The sequence below is a fragment of the Odocoileus virginianus genome, chromosome 6 (genome assembly GCF_023699985.2).
Source record: "Odocoileus virginianus isolate 20LAN1187 ecotype Illinois chromosome 6, Ovbor_1.2, whole genome shotgun sequence".
In the NCBI taxonomy this organism is placed as follows: Eukaryota; Metazoa; Chordata; class Mammalia; order Artiodactyla; family Cervidae; genus Odocoileus; species Odocoileus virginianus.
In genome coordinates, this window is record NC_069679.1 from 1,334,300 (window position 1) to 1,357,865 (window position 23,566).

At 42.3% G+C, this 23,566-nt stretch overlaps 1 protein-coding gene across 2 annotated transcripts in view; it reads left to right on the plus strand.

Annotated features, from left to right (window-relative positions):
- The window catches only part of IQGAP2 (IQ motif containing GTPase activating protein 2), a 296,977-nt gene that overhangs the window by 37,259 nt on the left and 236,152 nt on the right, over nucleotides 1–23,566 (plus strand). For both annotated transcript variants that reach the window (XM_070468567.1, XM_070468568.1), the window contains exon 2: nucleotides 10,592–10,691. In XM_070468567.1, the coding sequence (XP_070324668.1) occupies nucleotides 10,592–10,691 (100 nt within the window). The remainder of the gene's footprint in view (nucleotides 1–10,591; nucleotides 10,692–23,566) is intronic.

Below are 23,566 nucleotides of genomic sequence, written 5' to 3' on the forward strand. Positions count from 1 at the left end.
TCTCCTTGCAGCCCAAGGGACTCTCAAGAGTCTTCTCCAGCACCACAGTTCAAAAGCATCAATTCTTTGGCACTCAGCCTTCCTTCTGGTCCAACTCTCACATTTGTACACTACTACTGGAAAAACCATAGCCTTGACTAGACAGACCTTTTTTAGCAAAGTGTTGATTCTTTTTAATACACTGTCTAGGTTTGTCATAGCTTTCCTTCCAAGAAGCAAGTGTCTTTTATTTCCGTGGCTTAAGTCACCATCCGCAGTGATTTTGGAGCCCCCCAAAATAAAATCTATCACTGTTTTCACTTTTCCCCCATCTATTTGCCATGAAATAATGGGACCAGATGCTATGATTTTGGTTTTTTGAATGTTGAGTTTTAAACTGTCTTTTTCACTCTCATCTTTCACCCTCATCAAGAGGCTCTTTAGTTAGTTCCTCTTAGCTTTCTGCCATTAGAGTGGTATCATCTGATATTTGAAGTTGTTGATATTTCTCCCAGCAATCATGATTCCAGCTTGTGAGTCTTCCAGCCCAGCATTTTGCATGATGTACTCTGCATAAAATAAAAGTCATGCAAATCTATCTGCTGATTAATGAGATATCAGTAATAACCATTAATAGCACCCCCCAGAACAGTCTAATGGCTACTGGGCCAGTTATCAAACATTTACATACAGGGAGTCAGTGGTACTTATGTAGAGTAGAACTGGAATCCAAAGATTCCAGAAGTTTGGAGTCAGGGTTGTTTCAGATCCCAGCTCTGCCACTGAACTGTCCTTATGATCCTAGAATGACCTAAGCCGGAATGACCCAACCTCTCTGCATTTCTTTCCCATCAGAAAAGTGGAGATTCAAATTCCTGTCTTAAAGGGGGATAAGCGATAATATATGTAAAGTATCTGGCATGTGGTAAGTGATTGTTACGTGTTAATCCCTTCCGTCTGCTACTTTCATGCGTGTATCACAAAGCGCTCCCATGAATGAGAGAAATACAGAATATGCACCTGAAACAAAAAACTCAACCAAGAGGCTGTTTTGTTTTCTTGCACTTACCTTTCAACTGTTTGTGATTTATTTTTTCTTTTCTGCTAGTAGTCAAGGAGAAATGAGGCCAAGCTTCCCTATTCTGTTGTCTTCTAAGACTCCTAGCTTTGTGGCCATATTCGCTGATATTCTAGGTCATTTGGAATAGTTTGAGAGGACAAGGACAGAGGGTTACCAGAGACTTACTTCTCCTTGAGAACAGCCCAGGAACCATCATTACATAACCTGTTAACTCTGTTTAACAGTTGTAAAATATCATTCCCATGAAGTATCAAGGTGTAAGTAAATATCTGTGTCCTTAAAATATTCATTTTCTATGGAAAGTAGAGAGAACCATTTTAGGACTAGTTGTAAATTGGAGTGTTTTTGCACTGACCATCTTAAGCATAAAAAATTCATATCGAAGTGAGATAAGTTGAATTCCTTTCCTCTCCTTTAAAAATACCAGAAGCTCATCTAGACTAAAGATTTTTATAATTCCTTCTATGATTTTAACAGTCAGGGTTAAAAAGTCTTTTATTGGCTTTGGAAACTTGACACTCCATTCTTCCTTACTGAGATCTGTGTAGGAGCAGGTAGAGAGCAAATGGAACTTTCCTTGTGCCTACTTGGTAGCTAAAGAGGTGGTTTTGTCCCCAGATGGTTTTTTGCCATTATAGTTGAATACAAAATACCAAATCTAAGAATCACTGCTTTTAATTTTTTTCCCAAATTGAGCCAAGTCCAAGACAGACCCGCCCCTGCTCTGCCATCCCAGACTTCATGTTGGCCACCTCTGTGTATGGATCTTAACATCTTCATGGTCTGCTTTGAGTTTCCACGTTTTTTAAAATAGAAAAAAGACATTCTTGTTCAAATTTGCACAGTGAACCAAAATTAATTTTCTTCCCATGTGTGAAATGTAGAAATGAGGTCCTGTTCTGAAAAGTTGTCCTGGGTTTTGAGATCTAGGGCTTGTTAGAAACAGATTGTCGTCTTAGTACTCAAGTATGATCACGTTCTTGAGGGGGAAAGTTTGACACCTTTTGCATCAAAGTGGGATCAAATAACTCTTTTTCATATGTTGATCTTAAAGCTATATATACTTAAACTGTGTTTGCAGAAAGGGATAAACGTTTCACAAACCCTGAAATGTCTCTTTGATCCCTGGGTTGGGAAGATCCCTTGGAGAAGGAAATGGCAACCCACTCCAGTATTCTTGCCTGGAGAATCCCATGGACAGAGGAGCCTGGCAGGCTACAGTCCATGGGGTCACAAAAGAGTCGAACATGACTCAGCGACTCCACAACAAACCTTACTAGAAAAAGCAAATGGGTAGCTCATCAGAGACCCTAACACTTGTAAGGAAACTATAGTTTGTTGGTTACCCTTCTTTCCACTAGGAAATTCTCCTTGTAATGCTAAACTTGAATATTTAGGGCTTTCCAGAAAATGGCCACAGCCCCTTACTGCCACATGTATCTTGAATATCCTCTGAAGTTGTGTGTGGATTTATAACTCTGGAGAGTCCTTAGAAATGGTTGATGCATGAGAAGTTCCAGGGTAGGTTTCAAATTCGTTCCCCCTCCCTTGGGATCTGAACAGTATGGCTGTATTAACATCAGGGCTTGGACTTAGTAGGACTCAGCTTGTGAAGGATGTAGCATCTCTGTTTGTCAAGCAGAAAACTGCATACATGTGTGCTGAGTCGCTTCAGTTGTGTCCAACTCTTTGCAACCCTGTGGCCTGTAGCCTTCCAGGCTGCTCTGTCCATGGGTTTCTCCAGGCAAGAATACTGGAGAGGGTTAGCACAAAGCTGAGTGCGCACCAGTCAGCAGACTTTTCTGAGCACCTACTATTTACCTGGCACTTGGTAGAGGTGTGGAGATTGATGAACTATGAACCTGTGCACTCAGGGTCTCATAATTCTCATGGCTTGGTGAAACTTCCAATGTCTGTAACAGGTAGGATGGCAGTCTCTGTTGTTGTTTCACATTCTTTAGAGTGCCTGGGAATATGTTTCAGGTTGCTAACAACTTCAACCCCAGGTTTGCCTGTTTTTCAAAAGAAACTTCAGTTTTGGGAAGTTCGATCATGTGGTCCTTTAAAACTTCAGATTAAGTAGCTGTGAAATGCTTCAGGAAGCTGGTAGGAAGCCAGAATATATCACGGGTTGGTTTACTGAGTATCAGCTTACTAGAAATCTCAGATTTGGGGTTCTCTCATTTTTGGCATCCCACCCCTGTACCTTTTCCCAGTTTTAGGGTTTCAAATCAGTTCTCTTCCTTGGGGTATACATTTCTGGTAGCCATTCTCTAAGTTCTGAGAGTGAGGATTTACCCATTTAGGTGAATCTCCCTTGTCAAGGCTTTGGGTATATCACCCAGGTGAAGGCAGTCTTAACTCTTACAAGATAGTTCAGTACGTATTTGAATTGAATGGTATATCTGAGGATATTCAGGGTTCCTTACAGAAATATTTAGTCACGCAAAATAACAGTGTGTCCATAAAATACTAAACTGTGGCATGTTTCTATGAACTGATGATTCATATCATATTCTCAATCTGTTTTTCCTTAGATAATACCATTTTGTAACATGGAGGTTCCCATCTCTGGTTTTGTGACTCTTGCTCCCTCCAGTATATCCCCACTTCTCTAAGCATCCTGTAGTTATGCCAGCAGTCGGGAAAGAATCTGCCTGCAATGCAGGAGACCCGGGTTTGATGCCTGGGTTGGGAAGATCCACTGGAGAAGGGAAAGGCTACCCACTCCAGTATTATTCTTGCCTGGAGAAGTCCATGGACTGGGGAGCCTGGTGGGGTATAATGAATGGAGTCAAAAAAGATTTGGACATGACTGAGCATTAACACTTTCACTTTCAGTTGTCTAACTCTACTAAAAGCTTCATGAGGGACTTGGTGTGTTATACTTGCCACTTCTTCCAGTCCCTAGAACAGACTGGCACAGCACAACCCCTCTAATATTTGTTGGACAAATGAATACAGTTTAATGCAAAGGAGGTGGTCTCCGGTGTGAAGGGGCAAGTCGAGTAGCTGAAGTGAGTAAGTGACCATGCCAACTCCTTCATGAGTCAAGATGGCCTTGGCCTATTTTCACTGTGGATTTTGTGGGTGTTCTTTGAAAAGTAAACTGTAGGGCTCCTTCTGTTTCTGACTTCATAGTTCTATTTCAAAAGCTTTTCTACCAACTCATTCTGCTCCTTAAACCTCTGAGTAAACCCTATAATGTTTAGAAAAGGCAGAGGAACCAGAGATCAAATTGCCAACATCTGCTGGATCATCGAAAAAGCAAGAGAGTTCCAGAAAAACTTCTATTTCTACTTTATTGACCATGCCAAAGCCTCAGACTGTGTGGATCACAATAAACTGTGGAAAATTCTGAAAGAGATAGGAATACCAGACCATCTGACCTGCCTCTTGAGAAACCTGTATGCAGGTCAGGAAGCAACAGTTAGAACTGGACATGGAACCACAGACTGGTTCCAAATAGGAAAAGGAGTACGTTAAGGCTGTGTATTGTCACCCTGCTTATTTAACTTACATGCAGAGTACATCATGAGGAACACTGGGCTGGATGAAGCACAAGCTGGAATCAAGATTGCCGGGAGAAATATCAATAACCCCAGATATGCAGATGACACCACCCTTATAGGGCAGAAAGTGAAGAGGAACTAAAAAGCCTCTTGATGAAAGTGAAAGAGGAGAGTGAAACAGTTGGCTTAAAGCTCAACATTCAGAAAACGAAGATCATGGAATCCGGTCCCATCACTTCATGGGAAATAGATGGGGAAACAGTGGGAGACTTTATTTTGGGGGCTCCAAAATCACTGTAGATGGTGATTGCAGCCATGAAATTAAAAGATGCTTACTCCTTGGAAGGAAGGTTATGACCAACCTAGACAGCATATTAAAAAGCAGAGACTTTGTCAACAAAGGTCTGTCTAGTCAAGGCTATGGTTTTTCCAGTGTTCATGTATGGATGTGAGAGTTGGACTATAAAGAAAGTTCAGCACCGAAGAATTGATGTTTTTGAACTGTGGTGTTGGAGAAGACTCTTGAGAGTCCCTTGGACAGCAAGGAGATCCAACCAGTCCATCCTAAAGGAGATCAGTCCTGAGTGTTCATTGGAAGGACTGATGTTGAAGCTGAAACTCCAGTACTTTGGCCACCTGATGCGATGAGCTGACTCATTTGAAAAGACCCTGATGCTGGGAAAGATTGAAGGCAGGAGGAGAAGGGGACGACAGAGGATGAGATGGTTGGATGCCATCACCGATTCAATGGGCATGAGTTTGGGTAAACTCCGGGAGTTTGTGATGGACAGGGAGGCCTGGCGTGCTGCGGTTCATGGGGTCTCAAAGAGTCGGACACGACTGAGTGACTGAACTGAACTGTGATTTCCATAGAATGTGCTTGCTTTACCATCTTTTAGCCAATGTTGGTTAACATTACAGGAAGTGTTTTGTGAGTTGCTAATACTTCAGGAAGTATTTTTTCACTATATCCTGTGTTTCTTAGCGTTCAAGGCAGCAAGTAAAAATGAACTTTAGAGGAATTCTCAATTTAAACGTGCTTTGAAGGCATTTTAGTGATCTTCCCTTGGGCTTGACGGTGACAAGGCTCTTTCAACTTCAGCAGCAGCAGCGTGGCGCTGAGTAGAGAGCAGGGCCAAGGTACTGAGGGCCCTCAGCTGCAGCCCCGGCTCCGCCACTGACCCAGCAGTAACCATGGCAGTCCCTTCCCCTGGCTTGACCCTGTTCACAATTGTAAGAGATAACGCCTATCTTTCAGGGAGATGATGAAAACCGCAGAGTAATATGGAAAAGTGCTTTATAGGCAGTAGTGTCATGCTTAAGTGTATCTTATCAGCTCTGTGAAGGCTCTTTAAATGGCAGGGTTAGTATCCATGCCTGTGTCTCTTATCAGAAGTGGCTACTTAGTAAATGTTGAGTAATGCAGAAATATTTACAGGCAACCTTTGTGGCCCAGAGAGATCTGCTTTTGTTGTAATTAAGACATTCTCACACTCATAACCTTGGTATTCACTTTGACACCATAGGTCATGAAGGAAGGAAGGTGAAGGTGAAGTGTGTGTGGTTGGGAGGGGAGTGGCCAGGGACATGGGCCAGTGGGCCAGGTTAGGAGGGAAGGAAGGAATGTGTAAAAAGTCCCATGAGGACATGCATTTTTTGCTTTGTTCACTGCCCTGTCTCTGGTGCTCTGACTCTTGCTTGGCCCATAGAATCTATGAATTGAATGTGAGTTGAGTGAAGTCTATAGAATGGTGCTGTATTTCCTTCATCAGTGACCACATCCTTTATTCAACGTAAATGGGCAAATAAGAGTACCCCAAGTAGATATTTTAAAGTCCGTTTATTAATCTTTCCTGAAAAGATGATTTGTCCATCAGAGACTTGTATGGAGTGTGCGGCCTCTGCAGGGAGGCGTGCTGACACCTTGAGGACACACGTCTGTCTTCTCGGATTTACTATTAAACAAAGCAGTAGAAGAGGTGCTGGTATGGAATACGGGTTCGTGTGCACGCGGGGAGACACACAGCAAGGCCAGCCAAACCAAACCCTGAGCATTCGGAGCAGAGGGAGGGCCACGCAAGGAGCGCGGGTGGCTCATGCTCAGAACCCTGACACTGTCTCATGGTTTTCAGGGGGCAGTTTTTATGGGCAGAATTTGGGGTGAGGGCTGAGGGGTCTGTGGCTTTCTTCTGATTGGTTGTTGATGAGCTACTAGGACAGTGCTTCAGGAATCTTGTTCTCTGCCTGGAGTTAGCATCCTCCTCTTGGGTGCGGGCCTTAGTTCTGCAGAAGAACTCAAATACATTGTTAAGCATATTCCTTGAAGAGAAACCAGGATCCTGCCCCATAGATGCATTATTGTTTCTCAGCTGCTCCTTTTTTTGTTTCTGCTTCTCCTTCCTTCCCTGATCAGTGACTGTTGGAATCTGTCCTTTGGTACTCAGGGAAGGAAGGTCTAGGAGGCTGCAACCTTTTCCCTGCAAACAAGAAACGAGGCACATGTAAAGGATTTGTCCCCAGGAGGGCCCCACAGGGTCCTGCTCAGTTTCCGTACCAGAAGAGAGGACGTTGTGAATAGAATCGATCAGGGGAGACTTTGGGAAGGACGTGATTCTAGAGTTAAACCTTAAAGAAGGTAGAATTCCATCAGCTATGGCCAGTACATTGCAGTAGCAAGGTAAAGCTTTTAATTCAAATTTTAAGTCACATCTTCTCTTTGGGCAGTGACCTCGAGTTTGAGAGCCCTGTTGTGGCTCTGGGCTGGTGGGATCTTGCCTGGCTTATGGGGGCAGTTGGGGGGCAAAGGTCTGAGCACAGTCCTGCTGGTGCTTCTCACCGCCTCCTGGGTGGGCTGGCTGAGGCTGGAAGGAAGGAGCAGCCAAGAAGGAAGGTGGCAGAGTGCCTCCTTTTGACGGTGACCCCACCTTTACCCCCTGAGGAGGGTAAAATGAGCAGGTGGACTCTGACTAGGAGTTTTCTATTGCTTTCAAGCTTTTAACATGTGTGAAGGTACCAGAACATGAAAATATCCTGTCAGAAGTGGGAGGCATTCTTTAGACTGAAATTAAAATAAGAAACTAGTAGTCATGGGGTGTCCTGGGAATTAACTCTTAGGAACAGTGAAGAGAGAGGACTAGGTGATACTGTGCGGGCATGCGAGGTATCCTCTAAGGTGACCCCTAATGAGGAAATCGTAATTTCAAAGTATATTCATTACGAGATGATGGTTATCCCACTTTGTAAGGTTCGCTGGAAGGTAGTCGTTCGTGTAGGGGAGGAGAGGAAACATGTTCTCTTCCAGAGCTTTGTTCTGTAGGAAATGAAGATCCATTGAAGGTTTGGAGAGAAAGAATAGCATCAGTAGGGCTGTGTGTTAGGAAGGGGCTTCTGATAACAGTGAGGAGAATGGGTGAGGGAGGGACGTTGTTGTGTTCAGTCGCTAAGTCATGTCTGACTCTTTGCAACCCCATGGACTGCAGCACCCCAGGCTTCCCTGTTCTTCACTGTCTCCCGAAGTTTGTTCAAACTCATGTGCATTGAGTTGGTGATGCCATCCAACCATCTCACCCTCTGCCGTCCCCTTCTCCTTTTTGCCTTCAATCTTTCCCAGCATCGGGGGCTTTTCCAATGTGTCGTCTCTTCACATCAGGTTGCCAAAGTATTGGAGCTTCAGTATCAGTCCTTTCAGTGAATATTCATGGTTGATTTCCTTTAGGATTGGTTGATTTGATCTCCTCAATGCTCAAGGGACTCCCGAGTCTTCTCCAACATCACAATTTGAAAGCATCATTTCTTGGGTGCTCAGCCTTCTTTATGGTCCAGCTCTGACATTTGTACCTGACTACTGGAAAAACCATAGCTTTGACTATACAGACCTTTGGTTCATCATAGCTTTCGTTCCAAAGAGCAAGTGTCTTTTAATTTCATGCCTGCAGTCACCGTCACCAGTGATTTTGGAGCCCAAGAAAATAAAATCTGCACTGCTTCCACTTTTTCCTTTTCTATTTGCCATGAAGTGTTGGGACTGGATGCCAAGCTCTTAGTTTGGAGATTGTTGAGTTTTAAGCCAGCTTTTTCACTCTATTCTTTTACCCTCATCAGGAAGCTCTTTAGTTGCCTCTTCTTCCTCACCCGTAAACAAAGACATTTCCTGAAGTTCTGTACTTGCTTTTTTCCCTCCCAGACTAAAATTTCTAGCTCTAATGTCTCTGCTCTTCATTTGGGCAAATGGCCTCTCAGGCTGTTTGCTCAAAGGTAAAGTGCAATAGATTACATACCTGCCTCAGAGAGAGGCCTGAGACTTAAATGAGACACTGCATACTAAATTCTGCCTAAGCCTTGAAGGAAATGAAGTGCTCAGTAAGTAAACATCTAGTCCATATTCCCATGCTTATGGTATTCTGTCTTATATATGTTTATACATAACCTATCTATATATTGATGAGGACATAATCTCCCCTTTCTTTTGACTTCTTTGAGGGTTTGGTTATTATCTTTAGATCTAGAGTGCTGGGCATTATACCTGCCCAATAAGAGTTCAAAGCTTGCTCTTAATTCCTTTTACCTGCCAGACTGATGTTTCAGCTGCCTCATTCGTAGGGTGTGTGCTTGGCCTTTCTTGGGGAAAGGATGAGTGACCTTCATATCCTCTCTTCTGCTTGGGAGTGAAGTGAAGTGAAAGTCACTCAGTTGTGTCCAACTCTTTGCAACCCCATGGAGTATACAGTCCATGGAATTCTCCAGGCTAGAATACTGGAGTGAATAGCCTGTCCTTTCTCCAGAGGATCTTCCTAACCCAGGGATCGAACCCAGGTCTCCCGCATTGCAGGAGGATTCTTTACCAGCTAAACTGCAAGGGGAGCCCAGGGATCCCGCTTAATAAATGGCTGATTGGAGCTGGCTACTGGGGAACAAATGAGCAAACTCGGACGGTCCTCCCCTTGTCCTGCTTACACACGTTGTCTTCATTAGACGAGAAATCTAACCAGCGAGAAACCTGATTCATTTTACAACCATCAGAATGGACGCTCAGCACCGAAGAGGGGGAAGGGGCTCTTTTTATGAGAGAGGAGTGTTGTCCTGTAAATAGGCAGCCAAGACTCGGCTGATGTGACTGTTGGCGGCTGCCGGGTACTTCTGAGGCCGCAGGCGGAGGAAGTGCAGTCAGGAAGCGGGGAGGCTGAGTCCTGTACAGAAGAGCAGGGCTGAAGTGTGGCAGTTAATAAACTAGGCTCGTGTTGGAATAAAGGGTGTGGGCCTGAAGACTGCTCCCTGGCTGTCTCCACTGCATTTTTCTTTAGGATACCTGTTGACCATGAAAGTTAGCCTCGTAAAGGCTGAGAGATAAGCAAGGGAGGAATGTTAGTGACTTTGTCATCTGTAAAATAGGATTGGGGTTGAATGAGATGCCTCAATCCCCTCTAGGATTGGGAAAACATAGGTCCTTGCAGATTCGTTGTTCCACCCCAGAATTTCCAGGCCAGTCTAATTCTCTGAGCTACTGGAACAGTTCTCCAAGCTTATTGAGGAAAGTTAATGCTGGTAGACCATCCTTTCGTTGATTTGAGGCTGTCTAAATCCTGTGACATCCCATCTGTGAAGTCTGATTGCTATTCTCTTTCTGTTATTTAATGTCCATGTATACTTCAGAAGGCAAGAGGAGAAGGGGATGGCAGAGGATGAGATGGTTGAATGGCATCGCCGACTCGATGCACATGAGCTTGAGTGAGCTCCAGGAGTTGGTGATGGACAGGGATGCCTGGCGTGCTGCAGTCCATGGAGTCGCAATGAGTTGGACATGACTGAGCAGCTGAACTGACTGATACTTCAGTATTGCAGTTTTTGCTAGAAATAATATAACACTGTAAAATCCAAAGGCAGTCTCTTTCTGTGATTGATGTTTCAATACTCCCATCTCTCAGTGTTCAGTGTTGAGCTGCGTGTGAGTTTTTTCTAGTTGGTTGTCTCCTGCTTTGAACACTGTTCTTCCAAGTGATTTGATGTTATCCTCTCTTTCTAGCTATTGTGGATGATGAAAGACTCTCTGCAGAGGAGATGGATGAGAGGAGGCGGCAGAATATCGCTTATGAATATTTGTGTCACCTGGAGGAAGCCAAAAGGTAAGAGTCAGGCTTAGTCTATTTGTGCCCCTTCTCTTAGAGATGAGCTTTGGGTACTGTATTTTTAATAACTCATTTGCAGCCTTGTTAGTACTAAGGTAATGGGAGAAGAATCAACCTGTGTGTTGTCAGTAGAAGAACTGAGAAAAAGTTGCTCCCGCGGCCACCGTCAAGGCGCTAGGGAGGCACGTGTTCCTTTTTCTTCCTCAGAGCCTCCCAGGAAATCTCTTGGAAAATTACAGATTATTTCAAAATTTCTCATCTCTCTGGCATGGATGTTGGAGGAGCTGCAGAGACTTAAACCAACTTCCTTTTCCCCAGAGTGTCCTCAGATCTTTTTCCCAACCCTACCCCCCCGATGATTATAATTATCACTATTATTATTAATTAATGTGTAATTATATATTCCTACATGCCCATAGCATGTTGGATTGAAGTCCATTGTTCACTAAGCTGAAGAGCAGGTTTATGACAGCAGTCTCCTTTTTCACTCATGGGTGTGATCCCTGAAGGTATGTTGTCTCTGAAAATCTCACTGACTCTTTTAGACTTCATAGATTACAAGGAAATGTTGGCTTCTCCAAGGAGAAAGTGAAGATAAAGTATTTACACTTAGGCCTCTGTATCAGGGGAATCAGAACTTTGTCCTTTGTTGGGTGCATACTGCAACGCCCATATGCCTTGAGGTAGATTCTGATTTAATGCTTTGCACTGTGATCAAGCAACAGTATTGTTCCATGGACAGATATGTTCCAGCTCTCTTATCTCTGTAGAAAATAAACATGGAGTTAATGGTGTTAATTATTTTTGATCACTTATAAATAGCTACCTACAGAGCTCAAAGAATGAGGGTTTTCATCAGTGCTTTGTAGAAGAACATCCAGTGACACATGCACTAATTTGGCCTCAAAATTGCTTAAAAGGGGGTTTTCCAGGATTGTTTAATGTTTTCACAGTGCCTTTTAGCTCTAAGCTCTAAAGGCTAAGTTTCAAAGGTTATTTAACATGTCTGGAAGTTGACAGGTTGCAAGTCACCGAAGACTCGCTGTATGTCTAAGATTATTAAAAACATGCTTTTAGCCAAATTGTGGCTACAGTTAGATAAGGATACGGATTCACAGACATTCAAAATAAGCATACTTTCAATGAAAAAGCTGCAGAAGAGTTAGTGGAAACTTCCTCCTGATACACATTTTGCATTCTAAGTTTTTGCCTCCAGGTTTCTAGAATGGGGAGCAGGGTCGCACAAAGGAAAAGGTATCTGACTGGGAGTCAGAAGACTGGATTTTCTGGTCTCAGCTTCACCATTTCTGAACTCTGTGACCTTGGACAGGTCAACCCTGTGGGAAGTTCAGTTTTGTCTCCTCTCTAATGGGATGATAAAGATGTTACCACTACCTGCCCTACTTACTTCATGGATTTTTTTTTCCCCTCTAAAAATCAACTAAGAAGGTTTTAAGTGTTCTTTGAACCATAGTGCCAGTCAGGCGTATGGTGATAGCAAGCACAGTTTTCTCCTGAATGTATCAAAGTGGTATCAAGGTAGCTTGGAAGCTTGTCATCTTTAGTGTTTTCAAAATTGTGTACTTAAATTTTAATTTCAAAAAGTCAGCATAACAATTAGCCCAAGTTCTTTGAAGAAAGCTTCCTTAGGAACAGTTTCATTGAAAGAATGGGTGGTAAAATACAGTTTTGTCCTTTAAGATGGTTTTCCTAAACTTATCTTGCAAGTAAAGATTTAGGTGTTATGTATTTATGAATCTTTTATTAATATCTGAACACTTCTTACGACTTTCTGGGAAGTCGGTTTTTGGTTATGGCGTATGTAAAAATTATGTGGCTAGTAATATGTGTGCTGTGATTTCAGAAAGCATAGTATACAGAATTCCGATGGCCCTAAACTCAAAACATAAATGGACTGAGTTAGTCTCTGTTCAGAAAGTTATTTATTTGAGAGAGTTTATTGCCTGATTCACTTACATTGTTAATGCATTAGGGATTTCTCATATTGGATGTATTATAGTGCATGCATGTATGTGTTCCTGTGAGTGCAGTTGCTTTAGAATATTGAATTTCTATTGAATGGTGTACTTAGAATGTGACAATTTAGCCAGGAACTGTTTCCTGTGTATTTCAGTTGAACTGACTTTGGTGTAGTTTAACTAGAAATGTGTTGGGTTCTGTATTTTTGCCTCTATTTTTTCTTTCCAGAGGTGAGAACTGGTAGGATATTTAGCTTATATGTCCTGTAACTCAAAATTTCTTAAAATTCAGAATTGTTAGAATCCAATAGACTTATCTTCAATTTTAGTTTTAGTAATTTCAGGATTCTATGATTGTTAATCTCAGACCATTTAAAAGTTGCTTCATTCAGAGGGGATATCACTGCCAGCCTTATAGAAATAAAAAGGATGTTGACGGAGTGTTATAAATGATTATATGCCAATGGATTGGTTAACCTAGATGAAATGTACTGTCTCCTAGAAAGATACAAACTACTAAACCTGACTCAAGAAGAAATTTTAAAAACTAAATAGATGTAAAACAAGTAAAAAAAGATTGAGCTAGTACTCAAAAAAACTTCCTACTCTTTCAAAAAATGTAAGAGGAGGGAACACTTCCTAACTCTTTCTGTTGAGACCAGTATTACTCTGATACCAGAACCAGACAAAGATACCTCAAGAAAACCATGGACCAATATCCTTTATGAATACAAATACAAAAATTCTCAACAAACTCAAACTGAGTTCAGCAACATATGAAAAGGCTTATATACCACCAAGTGGGATTTATCCCAGGAATGCAAGCCTAGTTCAACCTAATAACCATTTGATCAAGACAACTCAGCGGGGGGGAAAAAAAAGCAGTCTTTCAACAAATGATGCTGAGACAGCTGGATGTTCACATGCATAAAAATGAATTTAGATCCCTACCTCACACCATACAAAAATTATCTTAATATGGTTTATTATGATAATTAAAATGTGTAGACCACAACTATAAATCTCTTAGAAGAAAACAGAAGTAAATCTTTGCAACTTTGAGTTTTCGAGATAATACCAAAAGCACAAGCCAAAAAAAAAAAAAAAAGATAAATTAGATATTATGAAAATTAAACCTTTCTTGACTCAAAGGGGTACCACCAAGAAACTGAAAAGACTACCCATGGAGTGGGAGAAGATATTTGCAAATCATATACTTAATAAGTGACTTATATTCAGAATATATAAAGAACTCAGAACTCAATATAAAAAGTAAATAGCCTAGTTTAAAAATGGGCCAAGTTTCTGAATAGACATTTTTTCCAAATAAGATACACAAATGAACCATAAGAACAGGACAAAATGCTTAACATCAGTCTTTAGGGAAATGCAATTTAAAACCACCATGAGATACCATTTCATGCTAGGATAGCCATAATCAAAAATAATTGTCTGCAAGGATGTAGAGAGATTGGAACCCTCATACATTTCTGGTTGGACTGTAAAATGATGGAGCTACTTTATAAAATAGTCTGGCAGCTCCTCAAAAAGTTAAATACAGAGTTACCATTTGGTCCAGCAATTCCACCACTAGGTATATCCCCAAGAAAATTGAAAACTTGTGTCCACATAAAAACCTTTGCATAAATGTTCACTGAAGTGTTACTCATTAGAGCAGAAAGTAGAAACAGCTCAAATGTCTATCTACTGATGAATGAATAAACAGTCATCCATAGAATGAAGCATTCTTCAGCTATAAAATAAATATGAGCAAATCAAATTTAACAATGTATAAAAAGAACTATATGAATCACAACCAAGTGGGGTTTATCTAAGGTTTGCAAGGCTGGTTCAGTATTTGAAAATCAATTAAATGTGCTCCATCACATCAACAGTCTAAAATAAGAAAAATCATATGATTATATCAATAGATGCAGAAAAAGCATTTGACAAAATCCAGCACCTATTTATGATAAAAATTCTTAGGAAAGTTGGAATATAGGGAAACATCCTCAACTTGAGAAAGATTATTAACAAAAAGCCCTACAGCTAACATCAAACTTCTTGATGAGAAGCTTACAACTTTCCTATTAAGATTAGGGGCAAGGCAAAGATTTTCCTTCTAACCACTCCTTTTCAACTTTATAGTGGAAGTTTTAGCTAATGCAATAAAACAAGAAAAGGAAATAAAAGCTATAGAGTTTGAAAAGGAAGATAAAAACTATCTTTGTTTGCAGCTGACAAGATTGACAGTATAGAAAACCTGAGAGAATAATAAAAGAATCCTGGAACTAATAAGCAATTAGAGAAAGCTTGCAGGATACAAGGTTAACATATAAGTCAGCTGCTTTCCTATGTACCAGCAATGAACAACTGAACACGATTTACATTAGCATCCCCCAAAATGAAATGTTTAGGTATCAGTTCAGTTGCTTAGTCGTGTCTGACTCTGCAACCCCATGGACTGCAGCACCCCAGGCTTTCCTGTCAATCACCAGCTTCCGGAGCTTGCTCAAACTCACGTCCATTGAGTCAGTGATGCCATCCAACCATCTCATCGTCGTCGTCCCCTTCTGCCTTCAATCTTTTCCAGCATCAGAGTCTTTTCTAGTGAGTCAGTTCTTCGCATCGCGTGGCCAAAACATGAGTTTCAGCTTCAGCATCAGTTCTTCCAATGAATATTTAGGACTGATTTCTTTTAGGATGGACTGGTTGGATCTCCTTGCAGTCCAAGGGATTCTCAGGAGTCTTCTCCAACACCACAGTTCAAAAGCATAAATTCTTCGGTGCTCAGCTTTCTTTATAGTCCAACTCTCACATCCATACATGACTACTGGAAAAACCATAGCTTTGACTAGACAGACCTTTGTCAGCAAAATAATGTCTCTGCTTTTTAATATGATGTCTAGGTTGGTCATAGCTTTATGTTTAGGTATAAATTTAGCAAAATATATATAAGATCTATATGAGGAAAAGCACAAAACTCTGATGAATGAAATCAAAGAACCAAATAAACTGATAGTCCATATTCATGGATAGGAAGACTCAATATTGTCAAGGTAGTTCTCCCCTACTTGATCTATAGATACAGTGCAGTCCTACTCAAAATCCCTGAAAGTTATTTTGTGGATATCAACAACCAGGTTTTAAAGTTTACAGGGAGAAGCAAAAGATCTAGAATAGCCAACACAATATTGAAGGAGAACAAAGTTGGAGGAATAATGCTACCTGACTTCAAACTTAACATAAAGCTGCAGTAATCAAGACAGTGTGGCACTGGTGAAAAAAGTGGGCAGAATGATCAGTAGGGTAGAACTGAGAGCCCAGAAATATACCCTTGTAGATACAGTCACTTGAACTTTGACAAAGGAGCAAAGCAATACAGTGGAGCGAAGATGGTCTTCTCAACACATGGTGCTGGGACAACTGGACATCCACATACAGGCAGTGCATCTAGACACAGGCCTTACATGCATCACAAAAATGGGCTCAAGTGGATCAGATGTGCATGTAAAATGCAAAACTGTAACACTCTGAGAGGGTGGTAAAGGAGAAAACCTAGATGAACTTGAGTATGGCAGAGGCTTTTAAGATACAGCACCAACGTCATGATCCATGAAAGAAAGTATTGGTAAGCTGGTAAAAATGAATTTAATTTTAAATTCATTAAATTTAAAAGTTTCTGCTCAACAACAGTCAATGTCGATAGAATGAGAAGACAAGTCACAGACTGGGAGGAAGTATTTGCAAAAGACATACCTGATACAGGAATGTTATCAAAGATAAATAAAGAACTCTTCAAGACCAACAATCAGAAAACAACCTGATTAATAAAGGGTGAAAAACCTTAGCAGACACCTCACCAGAGAAGATACACGGATGGCAAACATAGGAAAAGGTGCTCCACATCATATGTCATCAGAGAAATGGAAAATAAAACAACAGAAGACCCCTACACACCTACCAGAATGACCAGAATCTGAACACCGACAACACCAAATGCTGTCAAGGATGGGGAACACCAAGAACTCTCGTTGTTTGTGGAAATGCAAAATGGTGCGGCCACTTTGGAAGACCGTTTCTTACAAAACTAAACTTCTCACCATTTGTTGTTTTTCAGTTGCTAAGTCATGTCCAACTCTCTGTGACCCCATGGACTGCAGGACGCCAGGCTTCCCTGTCCTTCACCATCTCCTGGAGTTTGCTCAAACTCATGTCTGTTGAGTTGGTGATGCCATAGAAACCATCTTATCCTCTGTCATCCCCTTCTCCTCCTGCCTTCAATCTTTCCCAGCATCAGGGTCTTTCCCAGTGAATCTGCTCTTCTCATCAGGTGGCCAAAGTATTGGAGCTTCAGCCTCAGTCCTTCCAATGAATATTCAGGACTGATCTCCTTTAGGATGACTGGTTGGATCTCCTCACAGTCCAAGGGACTCTCAAGAGTCTTCTCCAACACCACAGTTCAAAAGTATCAATTCTTTGGTGCTCAGCCTTCTTTTTGGTCCAATTCTCACATCCATACATGACTTCTGGAAATGTATGTCTAGCTTTGACTAGACAGACCTTTGTTGGTAAAGTGATATCTCTGCTGTCTAGGTTTGTCATAGCTTTTCTTCCAAGGAGCAAGCATCTTTTAATTTCATGGCTGCAGTCACCATCTGCAGTGATTTTGGAGCCCAATAAAATAAAATAAAATAAATTCTTAGCATATCATCCAGCAATTGTGCTTCTTCTATTTACCCAGTGGAGTGAAGGCTCTGTTCACACAGAACGCTACACAGGGACGTGTATGGAAGTTGTTTTCTTAATAGCCTCAACTTGGAAGCAACCGTGATATCCTTTAGTTGGTGAATGGATAAATGAACCTTGGCACATCCAAACAACGAAATATTATTCAGCACTGAAAAGAAATAAACTGTCAAGCCATGAAAAGTCTGAGAGGAACTTTACATGCATATTATGATGTGAAAAGTGCTTATCTAAAAAAGCTACATACTATATGACTCCACGTATATGATATTCTGGAGAAGGCAGAACTGTGGATACAGTCAGAGTATTAGGAAGATGAGTACGGGAGCACAGAGGACTTTTTAGGACAGTAGGAATATGCTGTGAGATGCCATGATGATAGATAAGTGTCATGATATATTTGTCCAAAGCCATAGAATGTATAGAAACAAGAGTGAACTTTAATGTTACTGTGAACTTTGGGTGGTTGTCAATATGTTATTTTGTGGATATTAACTTGGGTGCTTGTCAATATGAAAGTGAAAGTCACTCAGTCGTGTCCGACTCTTTGTGACCCCATGGATATACAGTCTGTGGAATTCTCCAGGCCAGAGTACTGGAGTGGGTAGCCTTTCCCTTCTCTGCGGGATCTTCCCAGCCCAGAGATTGAACCCAGGTCTCCCGCAATGTGGGCAGATTCTTTACCAGCTGAACCATCAGGGAAGCCCAAGAATACTGGAGTGGGTAGCCTATCCCTTCTCCAGTGGATCTTCCTGACCCAGGAATCAAACTGGTCTCCTGCATTACAGGTGGATTCTTTACCAGCTGAGCTATCAGGAAGCCTGATTGTCAGTATAGTTTCATCAGAAGCGAATGTTGCGCACCGGCGGGGGATGGTGATACTGTGAGAGGCCTGGGGTGTGTCTGGGGGCAGGGGATATGTGGGAAATCTCACTACCTTCCCCTCAGTTTTGCTGTGAACCTGAAACAATAGTCTTAAAAAACAAAGAATGAAGTATTGCTACATATTTACAACATGGGTGGACCTCGAAAATATGCTGAATGAAAGAAGCTAGACACAAAGGGCCACATGCATTGTTATAATTCCACTTATATATGAAATGTCTAGAATAGGCAAATCCATAGAGACAAAGTAGATTTGTGGTTGCCTGGGGCTGGCAGGATTGAGGGGTTTGGGGACTGGTGCTGATGGCCAGGGCTAAAATCTTCTAAAATTGATTGTGGTGATGGTTGCACAATGCTGTGAGTGTACTAAAAACCATTGAATTGTTTTTAGTCAATTGAAAGAGTCAAATGTATATAAATATATCTCATTAAAGCTCTTGTTAAAGAAAAGTTCCTTTGCTCTGCCTGGCTTGGAGAGGTCCTTAGAAAACTGTGAAATACAATTAAATGGTATTTAGCAGATAAAATGCACATAGAAGGTACTCCAAACACGCATGAGATGTCTAAACACTATTCATTTTTCAGACTTTTTTTTTTGAGCGTCCATTATGTACAAACAGGCAGAATAGGGTCACTTTGGGAGATGGGAGCTCAAACAAGCTAATAACGCTTACTCAAAAAAATCTCACTGCTGTGAGGTTAAAGCTTTTACTCACGGGTTTAAAATTCTGTCCTTCACTTACATTTGCTGTATTCATCTCTCTTTGTGTGTGCATGGGTATCTCCCCATATTTAGTCTACCATCTTCCTAAATCCCCCTCATGTATTAACGTCTCCATTCCACCATCAGTCCACTGCAGGCTTCCAGCATCACTTGCTAGATTACTGTGGTGGTCTCGGATTGGTTTCCCCCCTCCTCTGGTTGCTTCAGTCCTTTATCAGATGAGTCTTTTCAAAATTCTGATTAGTTTAAAACCTTCTGGTGGTTTCTTAATACTCTGTGGATGAAAACCAAACTCCTTTGGGGACTCCTAGGCTCTGCATAGTGCAGTCCTCGCAGCGTCTCCTGTGTCATCGTGAGCCCATTCCCTCTTGCTATATCTTCCAGCTACATTCACCCCCTTTCATTTCAGTGTTCTCCCCTACACAGGATGTTTGCTGTGTGTTGATCCTGTTTCCTCTTCTTTATCGAGTGAGACTCTGCTCTGTCCTCAGAGGGTGGTGGTTGTTGGTTTAGTCGCTAAGTCATGTCTGATTCTTGTGACGCCATGGACTGTGGCCTGCCAGGCTCCTCTGTCCACGAGGATTTCCCAGGATTTCCCAGGCAAGACTACTGGAGTGGGCTGCCATTTCTTTCTCCAGGGGATCTTCCCAACCCAGGGGCTGAACCTGGGTCTCCTGCACTGCAGGCTGGTTCTTTACTAACTGAGTCACCATGGAACTCACTTTTTCCAGGAAATCCTTCTCTGACATCCCTATCTGAATCAAATAACCCAGCTACAATCTCTCAGTGACACTGTGTCTCCTCTGTATTTGTATCTCACTCCACTTAGTGCCCAGCACTGAATTTTTGTTACTAATGAGAGTTGATTGTATTCTATTTCCTGTGTGTTTTAGTTCTAGAGGTAACAAGTAAACTATGAATTAGATTCATGGGAGGAAGGCTTATAGATGATTGGCTAGACTGCCAACCTGGAGGTCGAATTTGGTATTTGTCTCAGTGGAAAATTCTCTGTTACAATCAGATGCTACAAATTCTTCCTGCCCTATATGTGACCTGCTGAATTATGTGTGCCTGTGTGCCAAGTTGCTCAGACGTGTCCGACTCTGTGTGACCCTACAGACTGTAGCCCGCCAGGCTTCTCTGTCCATGGGATTCCCCAGGCAAGGAGTAGGTTGCCGTGCCCTCATCCAGGGGATCTCCCCGAACCAGGGATCGAACCCAAGTCTCTTGCACCTCCTGCATTGGCAGACAAGTCCTTCACCATTAGTGCCACCTGGGAAGCTCCTACTGAGCTAAAAGGCCAGCAATTCTAGTTAACTTAATGCCACCACAGTAAACTAGAAGATATCCAGAAAAGGGTAGAGGGTATTTTTCAATGAATGAATGAATGAAGAGAGGAAGAGTAGCTTGTGTGTTAAAATGGTTGTGTATGGCTGAAATTTTTGCTCATAGTTTATAAAATTCTGAAGTCTGTACATATAGAATTCTTAAGTTTAAGAAGTTAAACTTAAAAGTTTAAGAAGTTATTAGTGTTTTGAGACTTAAGTTTGAAAGACTAATATTAATGGCAGTGAAGGGAAAATGAAAGATATTTTTAGAGCATATCTCAAAAAAGAGAGATGATTCCTTTATGAAGTGGCTCTGCACTTCAGGAGCTATGTTTCTGTACAGGCTAAAGGATTTAGATGATGTCTTGGAGAGCTAACCCTAACTGTGTCAGGAGGAAGAGGATGTCTGGCATATGCGTTACTTATCCATGACTGTGGAACAGATTACTCTCAAATCCAGTGACTTAGAGCAGCAAATAGTTATCTGCATCTTGTGTGTGTGTGGCTGCATTTGGCAGCATGTGGGATGTCAGTTCCCTCACCAGGGGGTGGAACCTGTGCCCTTTGGAGTGCAAACACCAACTCTTTGCCACGGGACTGCCAGGGAAGGCCTTATCTCACAACTTTTGGGAGTCAGGAATCTGCAGAGCTTCCTGGGTCCCCTGGCTCTGGGTCCCGTGGTCCTCTCGGGGTTCAGGCAGGGCAGACCCTCTTCCTAGTGCACAGGGTGTTTGGACAGCCTTCACCTGGTCCTCCTGTGCTTTGGCCAGAGGCTCCCCTTGCCCTCTGGGCCCTCCCCAGGGCAGCTCACAGCCCGGCCCTAGCCTCCATCAGAGTGAACGAGCCAGAAAGGGCACGTGCAGTGGAAACCAGTCTTGTAACCCGTTCTCAAAAATGACGTCCTGAAGTTTGCTGTATTTTATTCACTAGAATCAAGTTACTAAATCCGTCTTGTGCTCCAGGTGGGGAGGCAGGATTACACAAAGGGATCAATTCAAGAAGGTGAAGACCACTGGGGGCCCCCTTAGATGCTGCCTTCTTCAGGGTATGTACAGAGGCTTTTGAAATTGACCCCAGAAAGGGTACTTTGGAGGGGGAGGATAGACTTTATCACTGTCAGAAACCAAGTCAGGAGTTAGATGATGACTTGGTCTAAATGATTATGGTACTAAGGTTATGCTTTGATTTTTTGGAATTGTGAGCCATCTTAAACTAAGTTGTACATTCCTCTACCATATTAAATAATACTATATGGATTTTTAGGTTTTCCTTTTCAGTTCAGTTCAGTCGCTTAGTCGTGTCTGACTCTTTGCGACCCCATGAATTGCAGCACGCCAGGCCTCCCTGTCCATCACCAACTCCCAGAGCTTACTCAAGCTCGTGTCTGTCGAGCATCAGGCCATCCAGCCATCTCATCCTCTGTCGTCCCCTTCTCCTCCTGCCCCCAATCCCTCCCAGCATCAGGGTCTTTTCCAGAGTCAGCTCTTCACATCAGGTGGCCAAGGTACTGGAGTTTCAGCTTCAGCATCAGTCCTTCCATTGAATACCCAGGACTGATCTCCTTTAGGGTGGACTGATTGGATCTCCTTGCCGTTTCTTTTTAGGTAAGCCCTAAAAGCTAACTTGATAGCTTCTTTGCTATGTGAATTTTGCTAGCATCGAGTTGTGCAGACATGCACAGGCTTTGAAAAATTCTCTCTGGTGCCAGAAAATCTCACTGTTTAAAAGTAAAGGAGCTGCTTTTCCAAAAGAATACTGCTGAGTAGATTTCATATTAATCTCTGCAAAATACATTTGAATATATTTGAAAATAAGTCTATTTTACAAACTTCAGTTCTTCAGTTTTTTAGGACAACTGTGCAAAATTTAAGATGGTGGGTTCTCTTTGGGGATTGAGGAAGGAAATTCAGCTGGAGTTGTTATGAAGTTCAGGAAACGGAGAGGGAATCTTGGCAAGAAATGGAAAGGGAGTTTGCAAATTGCAGTTGAGCAAGTAGTTATGAATGGGGCTGCTATTGTGTTTCCCAAGAAAAGTTCCTGAAATATAATATTCTTTTTTTTTAAGGAAAAGAGAAAAATGCATACAAATCTTTTGCCGTGCTTACTTTTTCGGTCTTACCTCTGAAAATAAACAAAGCAAGAGAGCCTTGCCTCTGTGATGGGCTTGTTTAGAAATATTATCTTCAAAGAGCTCTTTCTGTGAGCTAAGCTGGTCTTTGTATTAGCGAGTCTGGGACAGTTTTGTGTGTGCCCTGGAAAGGAAACAAAACTCGGGTGTGATTCCTTTTGTGTCAGTGCTTACAACTCAGATACCAAAAGGACACCTCATTGATTAGATCAAGCCTCTAGTGCTGGCCTTACCTTAGTCGTGAGCTGGAGAATCAGCTCTGAAAGGAGACATGTTGCAAAGGTTGAAGCAAGAGAGAGCCTTGAGTAGGGGATTGCTTCACTCTGAGTGTTTATGATTACATACTTTGAGAAAGCAAGCTCCAATGTGATGGACAGGAAAGCCTGGCGTGCTGCAGTCCATGGAGTCACAAAGTCAGACACGACTGAGTGACTGAACTGAACTGACTTTAAGAAAAAGAATCTTTGGACTAGAGAATGCTTTAGAGAATCCACTAGACTTTCTCCGCACTTTTGGACCTCACTTTCTTTATTCCTAAGGATGCTGCCTATGACTGTGTTCATAAGCAAAGCTAATAGGAACTTGGAATTGGGAAGGCAGGATCTTTCTTGGTAATCAGCTTATTAAGAGACATGTTACTGCTCTATACAGAACGTTAATGAAATTTTAAGGAATTCTTAATTGTATTTTCAAACCATAAGTAGCTTTCGTGTTTCTAAGGTAATTCTTCACTCCTCCTTCATCCTCCTCATTCTCTCCCTGGCTCTGCCCTCACCTCCACTGTCCTGGGGGACAAGATGAAGCTGCTCCGTGCAGTGGTTGGCAGGCTGCTGGGACGGGGATGGGGACGGGTGCAGCTGAGTGGAGAGCAGGGGCCCTTCCCAGCGTCTGTCTTCTAGGAGGGGAGGGCCTGCCTCTGAGGACTGATCTGTCTGGGGCTCTTTCTAACCAGCTGACCTCAGAAGTCATAGGCTGGAGAGGCTCTGGACCTTTCTGGTAGGCCAGGACTGGTCCCACCAAGGCACGTCCTGGAGGTAGGGAGAGGGAGTAACCTGTGAGAAGAAGCAGGTCGTCAGGGG